The 27,834-nt window shown below is 39.0% G+C and overlaps 1 protein-coding gene across 3 annotated transcripts in view; it reads right to left on the reverse strand.

Annotated features, from left to right (window-relative positions):
* The window catches only part of nbas (NBAS subunit of NRZ tethering complex), a 248,990-nt gene that overhangs the window by 66,277 nt on the left and 154,879 nt on the right, over positions 1-27,834 (reverse strand). For all 3 annotated transcript variants that reach the window (XM_072561955.1, XM_072561957.1, XM_072561954.1), the window contains exons 39-42: positions 24,334-24,410; positions 16,843-16,980; positions 9,594-9,823; positions 4,633-4,743 (exon numbers count right to left, since the gene is read on the reverse strand). In XM_072561955.1, the coding sequence (XP_072418056.1) occupies positions 4,633-4,743; positions 9,594-9,823; positions 16,843-16,980; positions 24,334-24,410 (556 nt within the window). The remainder of the gene's footprint in view (positions 1-4,632; positions 4,744-9,593; positions 9,824-16,842; positions 16,981-24,333; positions 24,411-27,834) is intronic.

The raw sequence follows: 27,834 nt of genomic DNA on the forward strand, positions 1-27,834 counted from the left end.
ACAAGGTGGTGAGGCTGGTGAACACGTCACAGCAAGGGGGTGAGGCAGGTGAATACGGCACAATGAGGGGGTGAGATCGGTAAATATGGCACAAGGGGGTGAGGCTGGTGAACACGGCACAACAAAGGGTTGAGGTCAGTCAATATGGCACAAGGTGGTGAGGCGGGTGAATACAGCACAACAAGGTGGTGAGGCCGGTGATCATGGCAGAGCACGGGGGTGTAGCTGGTGAACTCATCACAAGGTGGTGAGGCCGGTGAACACGACACAACGGGGGGGAGGGGGGGGAAGGAGGAGGTGGGAGGCCGGTGAACACAACACAACGAGGGGGTGAGGCCGGTGAACACGGCACAACGAGGGGGTGAGGCCGGTGAACACGGCACAACGAGGTGGGGAGGCCGGTGAACATGGCACAACGAGGTGGGGAGGCCGGTGAACACGGCACAACGAGGCCGGGGGGGGGGGGGGAGGCCGGCCGGTGAACACGGCACAACAAGAGGGTGAGGCTGGTGAACACGGCACAAGGCGGGGAGGCCGGTGAACACGGCACAACAAGGGGGTGAGGTCGGTAAATATGGACAACAAGGGGGTGAGGCGGGTGAACACGGCACAAGGGGGTGAGGCTGGTGAATACGGCACAAGGGGGTGAGGCGGGTGAACACAGCACCACAAGGGGGTGAGGCAGGTGAACACGGCACAACAAGGTGGTGAGGTGGGTGAATACGGCACAAGGGGGTGAAGTCGGTAAATATGGCACAAGGAGGTGCGACCGGCGAATGCGTCACAATAAGGGGGTGAGGTTGGTAAATATGGCACAAGGGGGTGAGGCCGACAAATACAGCACAACAAAGATAGATTGGCAAAGAAGAGATTGTATTGGAAAGGATAGAGATTATTGAAGTAGTAAGATGTAAGTACAAAACAACCAAAGAAAACAGCTGCTCTTATATAGTCACAAAGATGGATTTCTTTTAATAGTAGCGTCTTAAGGAGATTCAAAAGATACAAGCAATCAGCAAATTATATTCTCTTGAGAATCACTAGACATCATGACAGAAACTTAGAATATCATGCAACTCACTGATGAATAAATAATTTTGCTTTTTTTTTTCTGCTTCATACCTGAAGGTAATCTTTCCTTAATTGTTAAAAATCATACATCAAGTTATAGTCCAACAGGTTTATTCGGAAGCACTAGCTTTTTGAGTGCTGCTACACAGTATTTATAGCAAAGGTTTACAGTGCAATGTCAAAGAAGACCTGGATTGTTTGTAAGTCTCTCATCTTTTAGAGTAACCATATTATGTTTATATGTAAATCCAAAAACTTTTTAAAAGTAACAATCTCAAGTGAACTTTAACAACAGGTGCCAGATCATGCATTGAAGGGGTGGGATGCCCTGTGTGAGGCTGTCTGTGCCTCAATGTTTAGATTCTAATCTAAAAAAAGAGATTTAGAGAATCTGACATAGATTCATGCAGTTTTTGAGCAAAATAAAATGTATTTCTGCAAGTACAAATTCACCCCCCAAACTTTTGTGTGCATGTGTGTGTGTGTTTGCGGTGCACTGGATTACCTGTAGTGTGACATGAAACAAAGGTTGGTTGAGGCCACCTCCAAGCCTCTGATTGGTTTGTGTTGTTGCCTGTCCTGGTCCACCTTGGAGGATGGTCACTCAAAGGTCCAAGATCAAATGTCCCAGGCTGAAGCGTTCTCCAACTGGAAGGGAACACACCTGTCTGTTGATTGTTACGCAGTGTCCATTCATCAGTTGCCATGGCCTTTGTTCGTTCTCACCAAGGTACCATGCCTCAGGGCATTCTTGCCTGCTGCGTATGAGATAGACAATGTTGGCCGAGTCTCAAGAGTACCTGCCACATACATGGTGGGTGGTATCCCCATGGGTAATGGTGGTATCCGTGTTGACACTTTGACACGTCTTGTAGCGTCTGCCATGACAGGGTTGTATGGAGTTGTCCTGAAAGCCGGGCAGTTTGATGCGAACAATGATCTGGTGGTTTGGTGGTTGCTTAAAGGCGAGAAGTGAAGGCGTGGGGAAGATCTTGCCGAGGTGCTCATCCTCACCGATAATGTGTTGCAGGTTGAAAGAACATGGAGTAGTTTTTCAGCTCCTGGGAAGTATTGGACAGTGAAGGGAACCCTTTCAGTTGCAGCTTATGTCTGTCTCCTGAGGAGGTTATTATGGTTTCTCGCCGTGGCACGTCGGAACTGGTGGTCAATGAGTTGAGTATCATACTCCATTCTTATGAGGGCATCCTTGAATACTTCCAAGTGCTCATCACGTTCCCCATCTGAGCAGATCCTGTGTATGCATAGGGCTTGTCCATAGGGAATGGCTATTTAAATGTGTTTCGGGTGGAAGCTGGAGAAGTATAGCATTGTGAGGTTATACATGGGTTTGCGGTAGAGTGAGGTACTGACGGGCCCATCCTTGATGGAGATTCATGTGTTCAAGAATGAGACAGATACTTAATTCCTTAAATGTGCTAAGATTTTTGAACATTAGGTGTTGCTAAAGGCTAAAAAGTTCATACGTAGAAACATTTCTACAATGTTGTTAAACTAAATGATTGAGCAGATCTAAAGCAAAATTATTGTTTGCATTGAACAGAAAATTAATAGAAATTCAAGTTTTTTCCTACTCTCATTTTCTTCCTGCCGATTATGGAGATGGTACCCTATTGCTTGGTTCCATGAGCATTAGTCCCACTGATACATCAACCAATTGGTCTTAGTTCAAATGTGAAATATAGCAGTAACAGCCTATAAACAATTTCAAATAAAGACATTACAAACAAGCTCTTTTCTTGCTGAATATCTACATGAATATAGCATCAAGATTAGGATTAGTAAGTCTATCCAGAAATCTCCAGTCAAGCATTGCAGTCTTACTGTTGCCCTGGCTGAGATTTTCCACCTCAGCAGAGATCAAGAAGCAAAGTGATGAGCTTCCTCATCTTCATGGCTGAGAGACTTGAATCAGGATTATTCAAAATTCTTTTTGTAATCTTTGTGCTCCACAACTGTGAACTCCATTTCTTAATCTAATGACTTTGGATACATTTTCACGACTTAATGAAAGCAATCTCTGGTAATTTCTGTCCTTTGATTGACTCATAATTACAACAGCTTCCTCATTTCACCTCCCCGCACATTATCCCAGTCCCAAACCTCCAATTTGGCACTGCCCTCTGGACACGTCTATCACTCCCCTCTTTGACCTATCACCTTTGCCCTCACCTTCATCCACCTACCGTTTTCCCAGGTACTTTCCTCCAACCATCCCCCTCCCTCAACCATTTATCTCTCAGCTCTGACCCACAAGCCTCATTCCTGATGAAGGACTTCTCCTGCTCCTTCGATGCTGCATGACCCGCTGTGTTTTTCCAGGACTACACTCTCGACTCATAGCTACGGAATATTACTTTACCACGACGACGTAGACAGGTGAATCTTTTCACAGTTTTTTTATTTTTATAAATTTGATGCTGTGCATTAATTTTTACATATATTTTGTATTTACTGAACAATCCTGGTGGACGAAGGGTGAATTATAGACATGTGAGAAAATATTGCATGGGCGGTTTGAGTTAAACTGGAATCAGATCGTAAAAGACCGATGGTGTGAACTGATAGCATGAACAGGGTAAAAGTAAGATACATGTCCAAACAATTTTACCAGCTGTAATGACAGGATATGTTTTGTAATGTATCAATTGACTTTCAGGTTCTAATCAATGAATGTTGCGGTCAGTAGTCTGACAAACGGTCATCCATGAAGTAGTTAACAATGGGCTGCTTAGACGATAATCATTTTAGGTTAGGATTGTGAATTGATGTATTGACAGAAGAAATAACAAGATCAAAACATGACATCAACATCAGAACACAGCCACAGATATAGAGAAGATGGACAGAGTTCAGGTGAAGAGCTATAAAGTTGCTTGTGCCACTCAAAGTTGGGTCAGAAGTAAGAACCAGGATGAATAAGGATGATCACTAGCTTCAGTTTTTAAATATATCCTTTGTTGCTTAATACATTGCCCTGATATCCTTGTCCAATCAATCAGTCTTTAGACCTCATGATAATTTTTAAATCTAGAAAGGCTTTATAAATTCTGTACCTCTATTAAAACAAAATGAGCTTGATTAAAAGGGACAAACTTTAAGTAGGAAATTTGCTGTGATGTCTAGGACATGTAATGTGTCAAAAAGGTTTCAGTAATGAATATTTTTGGCTTCGTCAAAACAAAAATATGGCACGCTACCACTAAAACCAGCTTCTGATTTACTATCACGTGTAATATCTGACACTGTTTATACTCCTTCAGCAACTGTGAAATTAATTTTAAAAAAATAGCCTTGACAGAACTTGCTCCTCTCTATTACAATGTCCCTGCATATCTCTCAAATGCAGGATTAAAATGCATGTTTTGTCTTTTTGTCCTCATGAATTATATAACCAAAAACAGATTGGCTATATTTTCAATTGCTGCTACAAGCTAGGTTGAGAATGAAGAGTCAGCATGGAGATGTGTACTGAAAAATGATGTATAAATGATAAGGTTCATGTTCTTAGTTGTACAATGACCTAATACTTAGGATACTCACCCACTATCAGTGAAAAGGAATTCCAAATGTGTCATGTAAACTTCCCAGAGTGCGATATTGTAACGTTGAGCCAAAGACAGAGAGATTTTGTACACATTTTCTTCCAAGGTTCTATGAAAAAAAACAAATAATTTCTCAATATCAGCATTTGAAATTATGCAGTCATCCAGAATATCATGCAAGTAATCTGAATAAAACAAAGCCTAATGGCCAAATTTAATCAACAGATAAATATGTAAGTTGTTAAAATTGAATTGGATTGTTTTGTCTTCCTTTAAGAGATAGTGATTCAGGAGGTTAAGGTATTGAAATACTGTGACTATATTCCAGAATCTCTCACTATGACTCTGCTACACAGTGGCAGAACTTGAAATTTTAAAAAAATGTTTACACGGTTTTGCTGAAGGCGTCTGCAAGCTTTTCAGTTCTGGTCACCCTGCGGTAGGAAGGATATTACTCACATTGGAGAGGGTTCAGAAAAGATTTATCAGGATGTTGCCTGGAATGGAGTGTTTGAGTTATAAATATAAGCTGCATACATTTGGACTGTTTTTCACTAGAGATATGTAGGTTGAGAGGTGACCGTATAGATGTTTATAAAATAATGAGGGGTGTAGATAAGGTGAATAGCAAGGGCTGTTTCCCTAGGATGGGGGAGATCAAAATCATGTGCATGTTTTCAAGGTAAGAGGAGAAAGTTTTAAAAAGGATAATGATGGGCAACTTTTTTTAAGAGTGAGTGGTTCATGAGTGGAATGAACTGCCAGAAGTAGTGGTGGATGCAGCTACAGTTACAACATTTAAAAGATATTTGGAAAGGTACATGAATAAGAAAGGTTTGGAGGGATATGGGCCAAATGAAGGCATGTGGGACTAGCTTAGTTTGGGAACATGGTCAGCGTGACTAGTTGAGCTGAAGGGTCTGTTTCCATCTGTATGACTTTATGACACAGAAGTTGCCGTGGAATACAATAAAAACTACTTTGGAATTTCAAAATCTATTCATTCAGCTTTCAGGTTGAAGATTTTCAGGATGAAAAATATGGAGGTGCCTGAGCCCAGATCAAAGTTTACAAATCTCATAACTTCTAATCCACTTACATGTGCTACAACCATATAAGTTCATTTTGTCCAATCACTCTTTTGATTCCCCAGACAATGTATTCAACAGTGTACATGATTAAAACTTCAATAATATGTAGCTCTTAATTAATCATTCACACAGTTGAAGACATTTCCCAGTGAACTGAAACACCCAGTACACGTTAAAAATTTCTGTGTTTGGTGTATTTTAATTTAAATGGACTGCACTGATTAATTGAAACGTCACCAGAAAAGCTGAGTTTGAACTTCATTATTGCTGTGCAGTATTGCTCCCAGTGGACTTGGATCTACTTCAGTAACTGCTCTGAACTTGGCATTCAACCAACTATCATGTAATAATAGACTGATGCAAAAAAAAAGAGCAAATACCAAAATGTGAAAACAAGATGATGTTATTCAACTTATGTTATCTACATCTTGCATAACAATGTGTATTTAAGGTGCTTCACGAGTGGAGTAAATGACACAAATCTAAAAATGGATGGATAAAAGATTGGTCAAAAGGATAGGCTTAACTATACACCTTAAAAGGCCAAGTGGATGGACTTGGAAACAGATTTCTAGAGCTTAGAGACAGAACAACTTAAAAGTGCCAATGATAGAATTAAGAATGAGGGGATGCACAAGAGCCTAGAGCTGTAGGAGCTTGCAGTTCTTGAACCACTGAAGAGCCCAATTAAATTATAGAGGACAACGGGATATAGTCAACAGAGCTGATAATGATTTCGGATGCATATTCCAATTGTGCTTTTGACACAAGAGGACAATCTTAAAATCCAAGTATTTGGGCAGTAGAAGGCACTATTGTTTGGTGAGCCATGGGGAAGTAATGGATAAATAAGACTTGAGAGTTAGGAACATCAGAGTTTTCAATGTGTTCAAATTTATGAAGAGGAGAGGGATGTAGGGAGTGTATTGGAAAAGTTGAATGCGGAGGCAATAAAAATATGAACTAAAGAATGTTGAAGATTTAAAATGGCCAGAAATTTAAATGGCCAGAATGTATTTCAGTGGGGTATCTCACAGAATCATAGAACCCCGACAATGCAGAAGGAGACCAGTTGGCCCACTGAATCCACACCAACACCAGGAAGAGCATCCCACCCAGACCCACACACCCTCACCCTCCCTACCCCACTTAATCCCACATTTACCATGGCTAATCGACCCACCCTGCATGTCCTTGAACACTAAAGAGCATGACCAAACCACCTAATCTGCACATCTTTGGACTGTGGAAGGAAATTGGAGTACTCAGTGGAAACCCATGCCAATATGGGGAAAAAGTAAAAACTCCACACAGTCACCCAGGCTGGAATTAAACCAGGCAGCAGTGCTAACCATGTGTGGCCCAGCTTGTGGTGGGCTCTGCAAGTTAGATTTTATCCTTGCACTTCATAATTTGAGAGCTACAAATTGCTTTCAGTGATAATTAATAAGGTCAATGGCGCATCTGGAAAGCTAAGTAGCTAATGGATTTATTCTTTGTCCAATTCCATTCCAGTCCCATTCTGTGTTTATTTTCGTCTGATGTCCATCAAACTTCCATTTGAAATCACTGATCATCGCTGCTTCCACCATTCCAAGTATTTAACATTCACTGCATAAAACGGTTTCTCCTCACAAACATCCTGCATCTCTTGCCAGAAGTCTTAAATCTTTGTCCCCTAGTTCTTGATCCAGAGTTAACTGGAACAGTTTCTCCTCCTCAATATAAATCAAACCTGTCATAATCCTGTACATTTCCCCAGCAAATTTCCCTTCAGTCTCATTTGCTCTAAGTAAAACAACACAAGCTTCTCCGATCGAACCTTTAGTTAAAATCTCCCATACTTGCAAACACTCTGGTGACTTAAGTCAGCAATAAGAGGCAATTACATTCATAGTGCATACATACAAGGCAATGAGAAGCGCCAACAAGAGAGAATCGAACAGTGATGTTCAGTGGCATTATCATTGCTCGATCCCTCACTGTTAACATCCTGGGGTTATCATTGACCAGAAACTGAACTGTCTAGCCACACTAATACGAGCAACAAAAGCAGGTCAGAAACTGGGAATTCTGCCGAGAGTAACTCACTTCCTGTTTCTCTAAAGAAATGCTCACCACCTACATGTCACAAATCAAGAGTGTGATGGAGCATTCTCTACTTGCCCTGATGGGTGCAGCTCTAATAACATTCAAGATTCCATCCATGACAAAGCAGCTTGCTTAACCATTATACCATCCACTACCTTCAATGTTCACTCCACCAACCATTACCACAATGCCAGCAGTGTATGCCTCCTACTGCAACTCACCAAGGCTCCTCCAATAACCTCTCCCAAACCCGTTACCTCTATCAGCTAGAAGGTCATGGGCAGCAAAAACATGAGAATACCACTACATGTATGTTTGGGCAATTAGAGATATACTGTAAGTGCCAGCCCAAAGAATAAAAAAAACTTGTCTTACTCTTCAGGAGTCCTGTCATCTGTCATAAAGTTTGGTGACCAGAAGTGGATGCAATGAAATAGCTGTGGTCTAACCAGAGCTTACTAAAAGTTCAGCTTTGTATTCATTAGATTGAGAGAGCAATTGCTCCAGTTTTGATTGTTGCCATTCCAGTCTTCCAACATTAAATGTACATTTCTGCTACACCAGTCAATGATTAAAAAAAAGTCCTTGAGTTTTGAAATATCAACCTTAAATTTTAGCAGTCTTATTTGTATTTATGACACAATCCAATATCTCTTGATATTAATGGGTATATTAACAGTAGTACCTGGCTTGGCAAGGCTAAGAAAAAAATGGCCAGCAACTTGAGATACTTCAGAATCTAAGTCTCATTAACATCACAAATTGTTGTTTTCTTCAAAACACTGCAATAATGGTGAATGAACTTGGCATTATTTCCCCAGCAAACTATTAGGTCAAAGGTTGCCTCCTTAAAAACCCATAATTAATTATTCTTGCACAATTGGGCAATCTGTTCTTTAATTCACAAGTGCAACACAAAGATGACTTTTAAGTGTAGTTTTTGCAATTTCCGATCAGCCTTTTAATTTGCCACAATAACCTGGCAAATTGTGTCATTTGTTTAATTAAAAAAATGAATGACAGCTGCTCTTAATTTCAGAACTTTTCTGAACAGTCACATCGGACTCAAAACATTAATTCTACTTTCTCTTTCCATAGATGCTGCCAGACCTGTTGATTTTCTCCTGCACTTGCTGTTTTCATTTCAAATATCCAGTATCTGTAGTAATTTGCTTTTACAAAATGTCTTGAGTTTTTGCTAAAGTGAAAGGAAAGGGAGACCATAAAGGGATTAAGTTACCTTAAATTATTTCAAAAACATAAGATTTATGTTTGACAAGTATCATAGCTGCTTAACTCTGGAAAGTCATACTGCAGGTAAAGAAAAATGTACTCTCAATCAATAGCTCTCAGGCCTTCTCACAAACTTTCCCACTTCCCCATTTATATTACCTAACCAGCATCACTAGAGTAAAACATACACACACCTATAATCAAATGCAAAGAAATTCATCTGGTCAAATGTGCAAAGTTAAAAAGTGAATCCTTAATGAAAATCACATTGATCATCCTAGCATCCATTTCAGTCCATCTTTCTTATTTCTCTTTACTTAGACTACCTTCAAAGTACATCAGAGTTAAGTCAGTTATTCTTGAATCTGTTGGAGTTAACTTTAATTAGCTTCACCCCCTTTATGAAAAATACATTGCCTTCATTAAATTTCTTAAGAGCTGCTGAATTGTGGAAAGACTCTACAAGTTAACACAGTCACCTGGTGTTTTATTTACCAATCTTTATTTACCATGACTAAAATAAAACAAATGATATCATACTTACTCTGCTAACCCCAGAATTGTCTCCCTTTTATATTGGCTGTCTGTTGCGAATCGCTGGACATCCACACCTTTGCCAAGGCCTTGAAGTGTTTGAGCTTGTGTGAAGTCTGTCAACAGCTCATTGTAATAGCAAAGCTGATGAATTAGCACCTGAATTTCTTCTGGCCAACTGAACTCTGCATTTTCAGTCACATGTTTCGTGACCAGATTAATTACCTCTTTGGGATCAGCCTGTAAATTTGCAGATGCAATGATGAAGTTGTTATTTTTTCTTGAAGAAAATCATCCTCTCTACTATATTTTGCTAATTAAATAATTTTCTGCAAAAAAACCCCAAACGTCATAAAAATTGTCAACAGTTATGAAAAGCTAAAGCAGTACTGTTCTACTTTAATTAAAATTGCCAAAGTATTGGTCAGTGTTTGTAATACTTATGAATAAGTTGTTCAGGATTATGTGAAAATTGAACAATATCCAACCTTAATGTTCTATTTTACATTAACCAATAACTGTAATCAGAATGGAGATACATGCCACTGACTGTGTTCAGAACATCATGGATGAGGCTTCATAAATATATTATGTTTTTGCAAGTCTCCCAACTTAATGTTAAATGCAGCAATAAAGAGGGCCATATCACCTGCTTTGCATTGAACAGCAAGCCTGGGTGGCTTGGTTATCATGGCAATAGGTATAGGATCCAAGTTGAGACTAACTGGGAGCAAGGTGCAAAATGTCCATATCAGAACAAAGGATAAGAGCAGCTGTGCTAACAGTGGACAGACCTTTGGTGCAGAGCCTTTTTTGGGCAGAAAGAATGAGAGTTGTTGTCCTGACATAAAAATCAGCAGAGTGGACAAGGTTATGAATCCTTCACAAGCTCCCAGGTGGAATGCACAAGAACTGACGATACTTCTGTTTGAAAGGACCATCCCATGACACTCTATTGACTCTGGAAGTATTGCCATTGCCAAGGCCAAGGCCAGGAGAGGAAATCGCAGGGTTAGGCTTTGCTGTTTGTAGTTGGTTTGAGAATTCTCTGCAAATTGAGAGAAGCACCCTTTAGCGGTCTCAGATGTTACAATCTAGCAGATTGGAAAACTCAAACCCATTAGGACCTGGCAATTCCTGTCGAGAGGACATTTATAAATGTCCATGTATACAAGGTTACATTGCCAGTCAAGTTAAACATTAGTAAAAGTAATTTTTCTGTAGTTTCGTTGCGTAGGAAGTAATGGTGACTTGATGTTGCTTTCAGTTTGCTTGTTAAGTAAAAGGCTTAAAACTTGAAATCTTATGTAATGTAATACAACTCTTTTACTGGGAATTCAAGTATGTTTTTAGATGTTATCAGACTCTATTAGAATCATAACAGGCTGTAACAGGAATGTGTGGTCCCAGCTGCAGCATGGATCCATCAGCAAGATAAGTGGGGTGGCATAATTCCTGTGAAACCACACCCTTTTCGTGTTATGAAGTGAACAAACATCCGTCAATTTGTTCTTGGGGTCACTGACAGTTAATTATCTTCACTGATTTTAAATGTTTCTTTGTACATTTAATTCTGGCTCCCACCAACCCCCTCCATCACCCCGGCTTCCCTCACACCAATTAATGTACAATCACTTTCAAGGCAGTATTTTGATATTTATTTATTTCTAATTCTCCTGATGGTAGATTGTGTTGACCCTCACATTTCAGTAAACTGAAATGCCTAAGTTGCATCCACCCACACTTTTGGTACTCTATTGAAATCTATGTTAGCTTTTGATGAAGATATCAGAGAAATGAATTGCATGTCACATTTCATAATTGCTATTAGGTACATGGCCTCTCAGTTGTTTTTAAAAATGAGAAAGAATGGCATTAGAGCTTGCTTTGAACATTAAAATAAAAATCGAGCAAATTAATTAAATAAGTTATCCAAGTCAAGTTACTTACATATTTATAGCAGAAGTCCTTTTATCTCCATGAAACCAAAACAGTAAGAACTAATCTAACATTGCAAAAGTGATTTTTAAATTAGCATGCTTGCCAGAACTTTGCATTGAGAAAAAACATTTTGTCTCAGTATTCACTGCAGTTATACATAACATATAAAATATAAATGCGCACACACACACACACAATATATATATATTTGTATTCCATGGAAAATTAGCCTCACTAACACACCAGCATTTGTTAGCCACCCCTCATAAGGTGGCTACAATGGCTAAATGTTCCATTTCACAGATAATGGTTGAAGACATAATGGATTTTAAATAGCTGATCAAATAAATTCAAATTGAGATTTAATTGAATTATTTACTACTCAGCTTGAACACTCAAGAAACTCAGTGCCATTCAGAACAAAGCAATCATTTGACTGGCACCCCATCCACCACCTTCTGCAGACACTCCAATCACTACTGGCGTACAATAGTAGGTGTGTGTACCATCTACAAGATGCTTGGCAGCAACTCACTCAGGATGCTTATACTGCACCTTACAAGCCCACAACCTCCATCACTTACAAGGAAAGAGCAGCAGAGGCAAGACAACACCACAACCTGAAAGTTCCCTTCTGAGCCACACACCATACTGACTAAAAACTACACTGCTGTCCTTTCACAGACACTGGATTAAAATTCTGGAATACTCTCCCTCTACGTACCACTCCCCCCACCCTGCCCAGTTACCACAGTGGTTCATCACCATATTGTGCAGGAAAATTCAGGATGAACAATAAATGCTCACCAAGTTAGAGATGCCTTCATCCCACGAACAAATAATTTAAAAAGTGTATCATCCTTCTCAAGCCTGTTGTCAGGGTGTTGACAATAACAAATTCAAAACCTTGTTTCAGAGGGGCATGGCTAGGATAAATAGACAAAGTCTTTTCCCTGGGGTGGGGGAAGTCCAGAACTAGAGGGCATAGGTTTAGGATGAGGGGGGAAAGGTACAAAAGGGACTTGAGGGGCAACATTTTCACGCAGAGGGCGGTGCATGTATGGAATGAGTTGCCAGAGGAAGTGGTGGAAGCTGGTACAATTACAACATTAAAAAGGCATCTGGATGGGTATATGAATAGGAAGGGTTTAAATGGATATGGACCAAGTGCTGGGAAATGAGACTAGATTAGGTTGGGATATCTGGTCGACATAGACAAGTTGGACCAAAGGGTCTGTTTCCGGGCTGTCCATCTCTACGACTCTAAGACATGTTAAGAAACGGCTCCTGAAAAGTTGAGTGATTGCACAAAGATGGTTTCTTTTGTATGCCAAAACAACCGTACCATTTTTCAAGCCTGAGTGGAACTCAGACAAACTAAATTCACCCTGATGGATCTTCAGGACATGAGGTAAAGGTGAAGTAAATTGAATCTGACAACGATCAATTACAAGTGTCCATGATTTGAAAAAAAAAGTTTCATTCTTTTCATTCTGAATCTTCTGTGGAATACAGGATGCTCCTAATAAAACTCGATTTTCAATCCAGATTTGAAACTGGATTTCCAATCCTGATCATAGGTTTACACAACTTTAAAGGAGCTCTCTGTGCAGAAGTCTGAGCTTTGCAAAAGCAGTCTAGCATAGTCCAGGAATCCACCCAGCCAAAAGGGAAGTGGATCAATCTTCAAAGTACAATCCTTTATCACAGCAATCCGTATTTCAGGATTTAAAAGATTCTGAAACCACTTTCACAGCAACTGAAAGGAGGTATGCAAGTAAGGGGTGAAAGTGCCAGGTGGTGCAAGGTAATTAATGTGGAAGCTGAGGGCTCAGTGGTTGAGGTGCCAGGCTGACAGTGGGTGAGGAGTTGGGGTGCCAGGGTGAAATGGTAGGATTGGCAGGGGCAGTCAGGTGGTTGAAAAAGTAGGGGTGATAGATGGAGGAGTAAGGGTGATCGTTAAGTGGGCAAGAGGTTGGTTTTGGTTAGTAGTGGTTGGAGTGGGTGGGGAATTTAGGGTTGCTGGGATAGATTGGGTCCAAGAAGTAGGAGGGTGGTGGTTAAGGTCAGCTGGAGAAGCTTGGAGTGAGTCGGGGGTGGGGTGTCTGTGGAAAGTCTATTAAATAGGAATAACAGCACATTTTAATTCCTCTAAGATTAGTCAGCTAGAACCCACAGAGACTCCACCTCAGAGTTGGGATCTTTCCAGAAGATTCTATAGGACAGGTAATTGCTCTTTGGAAGTTCCAACTTCTGAGGTAACTCCAGTGGAGTTGCAAAACGTATCAGCTATGATCGAATGGCAGAGCAGACTTGAAGGGTCAAATGGCCTAATTCTGCAACTGTTATCATATGGTGCTGTGGAGTCAACCACTTTGGGACTTCTCCCAGGTCATGATGAACTCCTGTCTATGCTACTGCAACAACTACCTTCCCATTGGAAAGATCTGAGCAGAGGTCTTCTCTGAATATGTCTCAGACCTATTCTTGGATTTCTGAATAATTACAATATGTGTAGTTAATATATGCAGGATGTAGTATAGCCTCAAAAAATACTCATAACCTATTAATATCTATTACAGCTGGCATCAGAAGAATTATTTTGACAACTGTAAAAAAAAATGCCATTTACTGCCACTACAAAGAAAAGAGTTTCAAATCCATTCTTCAAAATTCTCAGAAGGTCTTTGGACAAAACAGTTTCTTCAGTTTTACACATTGCATTGAGAGTAGATTTGTAAAATAATACTATTTCTCAAGCAAATCCTGCCTTATTTAGAGACAGTTTGCTAAAGGTTGACTATACTAAGGTCATGAAAATAAACAATTATAAACTGCCGAAACATCAAACATTGACAACAAAACATTGACACTGATGTCTTAGTGGAGAAAAAGCATAACTTGGGAAAACATTTCAGTAAATTGCACAAGTGAGCATTGATGGCAATTAAGATGGAGTGTGCCTGAGGAATAATATTCAGGCAAGATATTCCATACAGAAATCTTCCGAGATATCATCCTTTTATGAGTGCAGATTATGCATTTGTATCTCTATCCATCATTATGCAACTTTAATTAAAATTTGAATGATCCATATCCATTTTGTTTAGGCATAAAAATAGGAAATCTACTAAACAGAGTTAACTGGGATTTTTGGGGAATTTTGCACTGTGCATCTCTCTTGCGATGCATGTCAGGTGTTGATCTCAACTCACACAAATCACTGATTTCAATCACACATTATCTGGGTTATTAAAAGAAGCAAGAATGGTCATTGGACAATCTGTAGAAAGAGTATGAATGTGAAATACCCAGGTTGGGAATCCTTAATGTAAAAAAAAATTGGAACTAACTCGGTTTCGATAAAGGATGTTTTTGAATATCACAGAATCCCTACAGTAGTGAAGCAAGCCATTCTCAGCCCACCAAATCCACACGGATTCTCTAAAGAGCATCTCACCCAAACCCATCACCCTATCTTATCCCTGTAACCCTACCTTTCCCATGGCCAATCCATTTAACCTGCACGTTTGGACTGTGGGAGGAAACCAGAGCACCTGGAGGTAACTAACGCAGACATGGGAAAAACATGAAAACTCCACACAGACAGTCACCTGATGGTAGAATCAAGCCCAGGTCCCTGGCATTGAGGCAACAGCACTCAATGAGCAACCTTGCTGCCCAATATAGTCAGCTTGGATCTGTTCAGCTCTGTTGAGCCCTTTGGAAAAAAGTTTGCATAACTGGTTGGACCGAAATGGGCCTGTAGACTCACCGAGTTCAGCTCTTGGGGATAGAAGTTAATTTGGGGAAAGCAAAGTTTTTTTTTACCCCGAATAGGCCAGCACTCAGTGTGTCTATGGGTCCATTTGGGTCTGCTTTTGAAAAGATCTTCGCTTTTTTGGTCTTATTGGTTTTCTGACATGTGGACAATGGATACCTGACCTGTAATAGCTCTAGGAACAATTGCTAACAGACTCTAGTTTTATGCTCTAGGAGAGACCAAATAGCAAAGGAAGTGACAGAAGTATTTAACTGGAGAATATGGAATTAGCTAATACCTAGTAATTTAGTGAGAAAAGGTAAGCTGCACACCATTGCTGATGATGTATCCATCTAAACTGTGGCAATCATGTGGAATAGTTCCATAATCTTGCGGAATGCTTCCTGTTACAACCGAATACTAATTTGTTCTTTGGCACAAGGAATTGAACAAAACTAATATGATGTAAAGATGCTCGTAGATGAATAAGATATCAGGATCAAACATAAAATAGGCAGGGGCAGAAAATCATGAAGGAAAGTAGCATTCTTTATGTTCTTAGTTACTACATAGGATGGTACCTGTCTTCTAATTGTAATGAGGGCTAGGCTCATGATATTTTGGCAGTCCCAGGCCACATCATTCGTGACTTCACCAGGAATCTGGTTTAACTAACAGATGGTGCCATTTAATCTTAAGTCATGCAAGCAGGGCACTTAAAACTTCGCACAAACATTTCCACATAACAAATTCAATACTTCAATGAAAATGAGAACAAAATGTTTTCTTTAAATCTTTCAGATTAAATCGTTCATAGTTTTAATGATATTATTTAAGTCATGATCATTTAGAGATTTGAAACTTCATAGCATAGAAAGATGCACTTTAAGTAGAAAAGTTTTACTTTCAGGTTTCAAAACTAAGTATAGGTTTCACGTTTCAACAGATATTAAATGATGGATTAAGACATGTTATCTTGAGAACATGAATGGTGATTTTTTTTAAAAATCAACTTGAGCAGCTCTAAGTACAGGGTACGGTACATGTACGGTAGCAACAAACCTTGTACAAAAATAAAGTCCAGGTGAATCATTTAGCAATACCCCATACCAACATGGCTAAATAAACTGCTTTTAGATTGATTACATAAGTCTATGGTTGTCAGTTTAGATTTTTAAAAATGCAGCTTATTGCTTTACAAAACACTGCAGCAATAATATCTAATGTACATCATTTAGGGTAATTTATTTTAGCATCAACCTTCTTATCATGTTCAAAGTAATGCAGTTCAGTGCAAGTAATAAACATGAACTTTAATAAGATCTCACCAGAAATGGATGTGTATGTTACTGTCATACATAGTTTTTTTTACATAATTACTATTATTGTTATTTATATACTGATTTGCCAGTCATTACTTGACAGAGAATGAAACACAGTTCGGAACATAATTTGGAATACAATTTTGACACTGCTTTCAACAAATGGCATTTTAGTTACATACATACATTTCTATTGTGATTGATTTAATGTCTAAGGAAAAGTAAGCACTAACCCTGTATATGGAGTGACACTTTTCCTTAAAACATGGACTCAAGCGAATGTAGATCTGTAAGGCGTAATAGTATCCAGCAAACTGGAGGGACAAAGCTGAATGAGGTTGCTTCTCAAAGCACTTAGTGGCATCCACAATCTACCAGAAATGAAAGAACAACAGAAATTTCATAAATCAAACTATTTACAGTATAATTGTCATCAAGGACTAATTTGTCTTTAAAAAGTAAACTTTAACTTCAGCTATCTGGTAGGAAAATGCTGAAATATTTTACGATGCTATTCAACGTGAAAAGTCCATTCAAAGTCATTTCTTTCATTTAAATGTCATAATGTATTTCATAAATAACTTGCAGATTATGGTGTAGTTCATTTCCAAATCAAGTAGACTATTTCATACTTTTCTAAATTCAGCTATCCAACAGAGGGCAAACACAGAAATGTTCCCTTTGAAGGGATATTGCAGTTTGCAGACATCACACAATTCGTTCTCCAGTGCCCACTTTGTACAAATACTACTCTGCAGGTGAGCAAAATGATAATAATTACTTATATTTAAATCTTTCAGGTATTTTCAACATTATGAAATCCTGCAGTTAGTAGTAACGTTTGCACCATTTCAAAAGAAATTTTATGATGTGATTCTTTTACCATGCTGTTATTTGAAATCTTGGTCTAGGCTACATTCAATACCCTGCTTCTGCTGTTTGCAGCAGCCCTGGTTGTAGTTTATACAAGATCTCGATGTAATATTCTCTGACATTGCAGGATCACCACTAAACTGCTCTTCACTTTTTGCGATTGTATGAGTGCGGCATTTCCGTTTCTGAAGAATCTTCATTACCGCTTGGGGGACCTTTCGGTACACTGCACTTGCTTTAACTCCTCAATCAGAGCTATCCACTCTAACAGTATTACATCCCCTTTTCTTTCTATTACATATCTTTCAGCTACCACTGCTCCTCTGATCAAACCTCAGATTAAAATGAAATCAGTGATATGATAACATGACTGAATTACTAAAATTAAAGAAATTGCTGTCAAAATCAGATAGGCATCCATAAAATTTCAACAGAGGATAGGTGTCCTGAAAGTCAGAATCAGCGAGATGCCAGCAGGAATGGAGTTTATTGGTCTTGTTCTCCATTTTTAATTATTTCCACACACAACCTTCAATCTGGTCTCCAGAGGACAGAGGAGCACAGCTGCTTGTTTAGCAGAATGTGGAAGACTGCAGGGCAGGAGCAAGGAAGGAGAGGAGATGGGGGTTCGCAGAGTCAAGACTTTCCCCTCAATCTCACCAAAACAAATTAATTGACATACAAGTAATTTCTGTTTTGGACTTTGTCATGGGCAGTTGAACTCCTACATTTGCTAATGTAATAGTGACTACACTTTAAAAACTGAAAATTGGTTTTTAAGCATTTAGATTCATGCTGGAGGTCAATGATTTCTTTATAATCACAGGCTGCTGTTAAAATAATAATACTTTGAACACAATGACTGATAAAACCAAGGGTTTTGGTATAATATGTTTACATATCAGAATGCAGGTCACATTAGGGGTGGCACAGTGGCTCAGTGGTTAGCACTGCCGCCTCAAAGCCAGGAAACCAGGTTCAAATCCATCCTGGGTGACTCTGTGTGGAACCTGCACACTCTCTCAGGTGTCTGTGCGAGTTTCATTTGGTGCTTTGGCTTCCTCTCTCAGTTCAAAGATGTGCAAGTTACATGGAATGGCTATGCTAAGTTGCCCATGGTGTCCAGAGATGTGCAAACAGGTGGATTGACCATGAGAAATGCAGTTCCAGTGGAAAGGGTAGGGGGTGAGAGTCTGGGTGGGATGCTCTTCAGTGGGTCAGCGCAGGCTCGATGGGCAATGGCCTGCAGGGATCCAATGATTGACTCCTAAACTGAACAAAGTTGTATTATAACCAGATAGAAAAAAAAAGCCGATGAGCCAACACGGTTTTTCACCCAATAAATTTAGTCGCAAGAAAGAAAATCTAATAAAATACTACCAACAAAAATGTTTTGTTTTCACCAAAATTGCTTTTACATTCAATGTCCCATCCATAAAACACCAATTCTTCTTTGTTTTATGATCTTTATTTCCATTCCCAGCTGCAAAATGAGATTACCAGCATACCTACCTCCATCTGTTTCTTCATGCTGCCAATAAACTTGTTCAGGATTTGCATTTTCGTTTTGCAAAATACACTTCTCCAAATTACTTTGCACTGAATTACATTTACCACCTGTCCTCCCATTTTATAAACCTGAGCAGAGCCTCATGTGCCAGAAGGTAGTGGTGTAACTATCAGTTAACATAACACTTTTTACACTGGTCATAGATCTTCTCTCCCCCATTTTAATGCAGCGATAGTTTCATTTATTTGATCTGAATGCCAGTTTCTGGCAGATTATTGGGTGATTTGAGTTTGCAGCAGATCCAAAATTGTTGCCTCAATACAGGATTAATACTAGCTGATAGCTGTCCATGATGGACAATGGACAAAGTGACTCTGATTGTTAAACCCTTTGCCATGATTTAACTGGGAGGAATGCACAGATAATCATGCCCCACCATTAAAACTCAAGGCAACTAGTAAGATAACTAATCCTGGTGATCGCTGTTCAGGACAAACCAGGTTTCGTCATTAATGGAAAATAAATTTATTGACTGCAACACACTTAGTTTTACCAAATGGCAGAGATGAGAACGAATTTCAAATCAGCTATTACGCATTTTAAACTACACCTTTCAGAAATTCTGAATAAATATAAAACACAACCTACGGAAAAAAAAAAATAGACAGAGAACGAAGTTTTGAAGATCAAATAACCAATCTCAAGTTAAAATGTCTCCTTCAATTTCTTTTGATTTTAATGATGATAACACACTGGTGTCTGTAGAGTGCTGGTCGTTTTTCATGTTGACAGTTGATATTATGGACGAGGTCTTTACATGTTAGAATTCTTTCCTTTAAGCTTCCTTGGTTAGTCAGTCCTTTCAAGGATGAGGAAAGTGAGGGAAAGAGAGAGAGGGGAAGACAGAGATATGTTTTTGGTTGGAAGGTTTTGGATGTTACTGCCTGTCATGTACTTAAAGCTTTGTAACAAACAGCACCCCAATTAAAGGACTGTCATCAGGCATATTTTCTTTAATCCAAAAACTCTTGGGACTAGTTTGTCTCAAAGTATCCTGCTCACTGCTTCAAAAAGCAATAATTTGCTACACAGCTAAAAATACGCATAACCAAGTTTTTTTTATTACAGGTTGCAGAACTCTCCTGGTATTTCAGTGATATAGCCATCCAACTTCTATTGCTAGAGCCCAAAGAGGAAAATATGTGGATCTTTACACCTTCCAGAGTAACCCATGTCAGAAGAGAAAGACAGCTTCAAGAATAGCCCTCACTCCAGAAGCTCTTGTTCAATATTATGCCTTTTCTTGACAAAATATCTCACATCTTACCACTTAAATTGGCCACTATTGCACCTTTTCTTGTCTTGGCAAAAAACCCACTTGCACAGCAACTGGTTGAATTTCATCAAATGTGTTTATTCCAGCAATTAGTCAACTTATTCAAGGAGGAATGGATTTCCAATAGAATTATGGAGATAGCTTTAAGACTAAGATGAAGAGACAACAAAAAAAGGGGAATGATGTGCACCTTTCAGAACTTCTTAAGGGAGAAAACTACATTTCTAATTCTGTCTACAACTGTTTCATAAGTAAAATTAAATGTCACTTATCTTCTAATGTAAACCAGGTTACTGCATCTTTAGATCAAGATATTTTCATGGTTTCATGCTCCTTCTTCAACTTGAGTAACCAATAAAATTATCTGAAAGAATCTAGGTGAATGGGCTGTGGTGATGTCTGCACTTCAAAAGTCATGCAGGAGTCCAAAGGCAGTTGAGGAAATCATCATATGATAACAGTCTTGTTGTGTTTGTAATTCAAAGTATGTAAAGTTGCCAGTATTAGCAAAACTCCCTTTAGTGACTAGTAAAACTTGGGTCTTTGGGAGACAATTATATGGATAAAAATCTTCTGGAAGTTGCTGCATCTCTAAAAGTTCACTGAATGATATGAAAATATTTGCAACACCTAAATGCAGCTTTTACTAGATAACACAAAATTAGATAAACAAGCAAAACAGATTGCAATCTCACCTCCTCTGTACTGATGGGATTCAATTTTGACATCAGTGTTGCAGAGCTTCACACATCTGCATGCTCAACAGTTTACCAATATGTGGAACATGGTGCTTCCACTGATTTTTAAAATGTCAATAGGATAGTTACAACAAGGAGTAAAAGGAGGCTGGAAATATTGTATGATTGGGAGGTGGAGATTTCTGTCACATACTCTTGTTGAAAGAATCCACAAATACAGACATTGATAAGACATGCCTGATATTCCTGTGTACCACCCAGTTTTGGTGAAAACGTTGACGAGGAAGCATACATGATGTCTGAACTCTGAACTCGTAAGTACACTGTAGGCTCTACTGCTGACCACCTTTATTTTGTAGCTGGGCCCTTACCCATCTCTTCTCCTTCCTTCTCAGAGTCATCTTTCCTTCCTAGACTACAGTTTATGCCTCCTACATTTCTTGTTCCTACCATTTATTCGAAACTTTAATCATCTCCACACAGTTCCGCTAGTGTCTCCCTTAGCTTTCTTTTTTCTCACTAAACCAAACCTTGCCCATGCATCAGGATTGCACCATTTTTTTTGCTTCTATCTCATCAACTTTAATAGATTCCTGAAGAAGGGCTCATGCCCGAAACGTCGATTCTCCTGCTCCTTGGATGCTGCCTGACCTGCTGCGCTTTTCCAGCAACACATTTTCAGCATCAACTTTAATATACCATCACAGTTCATCTTTTCCCTAAGACCCAGCTCCAGCTCCCTTGATGTCATTCACATGAAATCTCATTAAAATGCGACCACCAACACCCACGTTAGCTGATACTGTAAACCATTTCCTTTCCCTTAAAACTGCTGTCATCAAACCAGCTGGGGAAAAAAAAACACCTTCGCCCTCCTTGCAAAGGGAGTCCCATCTACAATCTTTTATTCTGCTCCAAGCTACTTGAACATACTCCAGCCTCACAAATTCATAGCAAACCTTTCACCACCGTACCAGTCAAAGTTAAAAATGACATAACTGTGACGGAAGAACACAGGAGCAGGAGCATTCCACCAATGAAGCCTGGCCCATCATTCAAACAGACCATGGTTGTTCATCTATAGCACACCATTTTTCCCATATTGACCCTTGTGTCATGAGCCTTCAGAAATTTATTGATTTCTGTATTGAACAATGATTGGGCTTCTACAAGTCCATACTAGATAGTTACGAAGATTCACCATCTTCTGCCTGAAGCATTTCCTCCTCAACTCAGGCTTTTAAATGCCCCTGAGTCTGAGACTCTAGACTCCCCACTTGGGGAAATACCTTATCCACATGCACCCCTGTAAGAATTTTGCAACTTTCAATGAAACCACTTCTTATTCTCCCGATGTCTTGAGAATATCAGGCCCAGTTTCTTTACTGTCTCCTCACAAGTCACTATCTGCTACCCCAACAAATAGTTCCGATGAATCTGTGCTGCATTCTCTTTATCGCAAGAGAAACTCAGATAGATACCTCAGATAAAGAAATGAAAACTATGCACCATACTCCAGGTGAAGTCTCACAATACATCTTTACTTCTGTACTCAAATCCCCTTCTGATGAACATACTATTTACTTTCATAATTGTTTGCTGTACTTGCATGCTAGCACTCAGTGAATCATGAACAAGGACACCCACATCTCTTTGGACGTCAGCACTTCCAACTCTCTCACCATTTAAGAAATAGTCTACCTTTATGGTTTTCTACTAAAGTAGATATGGTCACATTAAGTAACATGATGTATTGTATACCACATTCTTGCCTATTCACTTAGCATGTCCAAGTCCCTTGAAGCCTGCTTGCAACTGTGTCACATCTCACATTCCTGCCTGCTTTTGTGTCATCAGGAAATTTGGAAAATATTATATAAATAGTGAACAGCTGTATTCCAAGCACTGGTACTGTGGTAATACACAAGTAACAGTCTACCATTCTGCTTCTCTGTTCTCTTCCCAATTAAATTCTTATGCTCTGGGTATCCAATTATCACATCCTTTGTGGCAGATTGTAACATTCCCCTGTGACAGATATTATATTGTTCATGCAGGTTGCACAAATCCTGCAATTGTTGAAGAACAAGATGCATTCAACTGGATCTAACAAATTAGTAGTAGCTTCAGAGTGGCTTTTATTTCGGTAGAAATAGTTCAGCAAATCAAAGTAAACATGACGTGACGAAAATTACTGCCTGGAATTGATTGCCGAAACTTGTGAAATACATTCTGACATCTTTCCAACAGAAAACACAAAGTCATAGAGTTAAAACTCATAAAAGCTATTTTCAGTCTTGGAACTTGAAAATTTAAAACTGTTATGCAATCAAGCAAGCACATTGCTAACAAGAATGTAAAGAAAGCAACAACCTGTCTTTATATAGGGATTTTAACATGGGAAATATGAATTAACGTTTCAGAAATGTACAAGTTACAAGGCTATGGGGAAAACAGGAGTGAATTTAATTGGAAAGCTCTAATAAAGAACTGGCACAAGCACAACAGACTCAATGGCTTGCAAGGTTGAAGGATTACATAACTCAGAAGAAAACATACCAAATGAAAACGCTGATATTAGGACAGTTGACTATTTGGTTAGAGGTGAGTTTTATAGAAGTTCTGCATGTGCATGCTGCCTATGGTGGGATAGTACAATGGCTCAGTGCCTAGCACTGCTGCCTCACAGTACTAGGGACCCAGATTCAATTCCACCCTCTTTCTCCCAGATGTGCAGGTTAAGTGGTTTGGCCATGCTAAATTGCTCTGTGTCCAGGGATGTAAAGACTAGGTGGATTAGCTATGGGACTTGCAGGGTTATAGGTGGGTAGGGGAGTGGGTCTGGGTAGAATGCTCTTTCGAGGGATGATATGGACTCAATGGGCTGAATGGCCTGCCTCAGTACTCTCGGGATTCTATGATTTATATGATCCTATGAGAGGCGATGTAGTAACCTTTATATTCTTATAATCAATTACTTTAATTAATATTGTGAAAAGTATAAACATTTTTTGACTGGTCATTATGCTAGAAGTAAGGCCTACAACAACCCTTACTCACAGATATTTGAATTTATATGAGCCATTATCAAAAATAATGGCTATTTCATTTCCATCTCTTGGCTTCAGCAATAGGTTAGCGATGGTACACAGTTATGTGTAGTTTATTTTTAAAACAATCAAGCTGGAAATAACTTATCCTCAAAGAAATTCAGAAATATACAAAGGAAGCTGCAGTAAAACTTTATTCTGCATCATTCTTTTAAAATTGCAGATTACACATACAAGCAGAAAGTTTATTACTGTACCTGAGGCAGGGCCAGAAGGTAGGCTAGGGCTAAGGTCATGTCTTTGGGTAAAGCGTCACTGGCTAGCTGCAAAAGAACTGTGAAAAGATGGTAAAGAATTCAAAATGTGTAAGTAGACCACTGTAGTAACCTTTAATAGTGTTAAATTTGTGCACTATTTGCATTTGTAACTGAACTAAACATGCATACTGACTCACCTTTTACAACAAAATTCATTACTAATCTTCATTTCACAACTTCTAAAAGCTTTCTGTTGTCAGCAAAGAACTGATTATCCTTTGATCCTTTATCCATAACATGAAAACATGAAGCAGCAAACTGGTCTTTATACCAGGAATATGCAGGTCCTCTCTCATCAAACAGAACCAAAAGTAACGGAGCACAAACTCTCACGAGGTAGGCAAGTTCAAGTCTCAAACACATCATTCACTTCAGTTCTGTTGGTGGAATCTGCTTTAAGCACAACTCTATTGTCTAACACTCAAATGCACTTTTGGATCTTTCAGAGAAATGTAATAAATCCTTATTATAAGGCAAGTTGAAAGTATAAAAATGTTTTGAAAATGAACACGGCAGTTCTGTAAATGGCAATAAGGCAAATATTGAATGTCCTGATGTTTTTTGTTGGTGAAGCAAAGAGGAGGACTGGGCTAGAGAACAGACATCCCTACTTTCCTTTGAAATTTTTCTTTAAGCACAAGATGGATTAAGTACAGGATCAAATCCTCCTCACTGTTCTAAAAACGAACCAAGCTCCAGAATTGAATCCGTCCTGCGTTGTGTGACATTTCAATTTCTCACAGCAATCACTGTGGGCTGAGTGTGAGTGGGTGAGATTAATGAAGAAATTCTGAATTTCAGATACTTTTCTGCTGCAAGTCACACCCACTCAGAAGGAAGCTCAGATCTGCCCACAATCATTTTGCCTGATACCAATGGATACAGTACTTCACCAGATCAACCTCAAAATGAAATTACATCCATACACTAAAAATGAAAAGGCAGTACTTGAATCCACTTTGCCACACAGATCTCACAAATTGACTTTACAACAAAGCAAATCCTACATCTACAGAGTATTCATTTAGATAAAGCTATCTAGCTTTTGCATCTAAAGGCACAAAAATGAAATCCAATTGAGAAACTCAGATTTCTTAACAATAGAATATTTTATTTTAAGCTTTTAGTTTCCACCAATCCTAATTCTCAAATGATGAACAGACTTGGCACTGAATGCAATTTTAGAACAAATCATGACTGATCTAGGGTATTAGAAAGTTTTAATAATTTTTGTAACACTTGCCCAATAGCTGTTCATGAGGAGCAAATTAATCCTGATGTCATACCCAGTTAACATATTTACAAAATGGCCCAATCAGTAATTCCATTTGAGATTTCAACTTACATTATAAATGGATATCTATTGATGGATGACTTATTCATGATACCTTCAGGTCCTGGCACTCGACAATCATCAAATAGCCACCAATGAAAACATAACTTCAATCATTACTGGCTCAATCAGCTATCAGAGATCCCAAGGATATTATTTAATGCTCTTAGAAGCATAATCATCTATGTCATCTACATTATATTGATACAAGCATGAACGGATAGAAAACTGCTGGGCAGCTTACTTTCTTGAAATCAGAAACCTAACACTTCATTTATTGAGCTGGAAATTTAAATAAACTCCACTGAAGTCGCATTTACACCTTTTGTAATTATGTTTCAGGCCTGAAGTTTTGACAGACAGGGCTTCTGTCATGTCAAAGGTCAGCTGCAATTTGCCAATCCTGCCCCAAACAAGGTGCCTTTTATTTTTACTGGGACAGGATTGGGGGCAAGACAGAATAGGTTTCCGTGTAGTTCACAGAGACTGCTGGCTAGTTAAATGATCAGCTCCCTCCAGTCAAACTTAGTGTGGAAACAGGCCCTTCGGCCCAACAAGACCACACCGCCCCGCCGAAGAGCAACCCACCCATACCCCTACATCTACCCCTTACCTAACACTACGGGCAATTTAGCATGGCCAATTCACCTGACCTGCACATCTTTGGAGTGTGGGAGGAAACTGGAGCACCCGGAGGAAACCCACGCAGACACGGGGAGAAGGTGCAAACTCCACACAGTGGGTTGCCTGAGGCGGGAATTGAACCCGGGTCTCTGGCGCTATGAGGCAGCAGTGCTAACCACTGTGCCACCCAAATTCTGGCACCCCTGTATTGTATAATATGGTGTGTACAAAGCAGAACAGGCTAGATCTGGTCTGTTTTTCATGTATGTTTCTGGATAGCCAGGGTACCACTTTTAAGATATTAGATAGTCCTTTGGATTTGGTTTCAGGACTCCACAAGGGTGACAGATGCCCTTTGGCATTGCTATATTTAAACACATTAATGTGTTTAAAAAGTGAAATCTGCCAGAGAATGTTCAAAGCTATCAGACAATGTTCAAAGCTGTCAAATGATTTGGCTGTTCAGGGTTTTTAAAAAGTTATTGCTATTTCCCTCTCCCTTGAGATGAGTCCATGGGTTATCATTATAAAACTGGTGCGACATGACTGATTTTACTACATAACATTAGCATGGTGGGGTGCCTGTTATGTGAACAGTTTGATTGACAGTCCATTGATTTAAAGTACACATGCTTGTTTTCATTAGAGATTTGAGTACTTGAGTAAAATGTTTGTTTTCATAAGAGATTAGTTGAAAAAATGTTCATGTGTACTCTTTTTAATTAATGTGTATTCTTTTTAATTAATGTGAATGCTATTTTTAAATTAATGAGATAATCAATGAACACATAATTATAAATTGGATCAGCATAGCTCATGAGGTTTACTGACGGACATGTGTTTTTCCCAGGTTGATTTTAATGGAGCTAGGAACTGATTCACCTCTCTGAAGAGAGAATAAGGTCCTCAATACATTAGCTGAACACTCCGAAAAGCACATGAAATAGCCAAGAAAAGAGAAATCAGGGGGAAAAAAAGACTATGAGTAAATGACATTCAAGAACAGTGTCCAGTTGTGCTCTAGTCGAAATTATTTAGACCATAGTTGGATTGGTTTTTGTCCTAAAATTCAATACTACCCAAACCGACCCCGAACACATGCATCAGCCTTTCATAAATGTAAACTATAGATACTGGCAATGTAATACCCAATTTTGATTAGATGTTCGGAAACAAATCAACTATAAATCAACTGTTAGGAAACAGATCAACTATTTTATAGCACGGTTCTCAATCTTCACATATTATTTTCCATATACCACAGAATATCCCACAATATTGGACAAAATCAAAATCTCACAAAAATATTCTTTAATAAGCATTTTGGAAACATGTTATTAATTACAGCGTTTTCACTGAAAGTGACAAAGTTCTGCCTGCCACCATGAGAGAGACTTGCATTTCAAAAAGTGTGAACTTTCAACAGCGGAGGTTAGTGACAGATGAAAATTTAGGATGGATTTCACTCACACAAGTTCTTAAAA

Source organism: Chiloscyllium punctatum, chromosome 3 (assembly GCF_047496795.1).
Source record: "Chiloscyllium punctatum isolate Juve2018m chromosome 3, sChiPun1.3, whole genome shotgun sequence".
NCBI classification, from domain to species: Eukaryota; Metazoa; Chordata; class Chondrichthyes; order Orectolobiformes; family Hemiscylliidae; genus Chiloscyllium; species Chiloscyllium punctatum.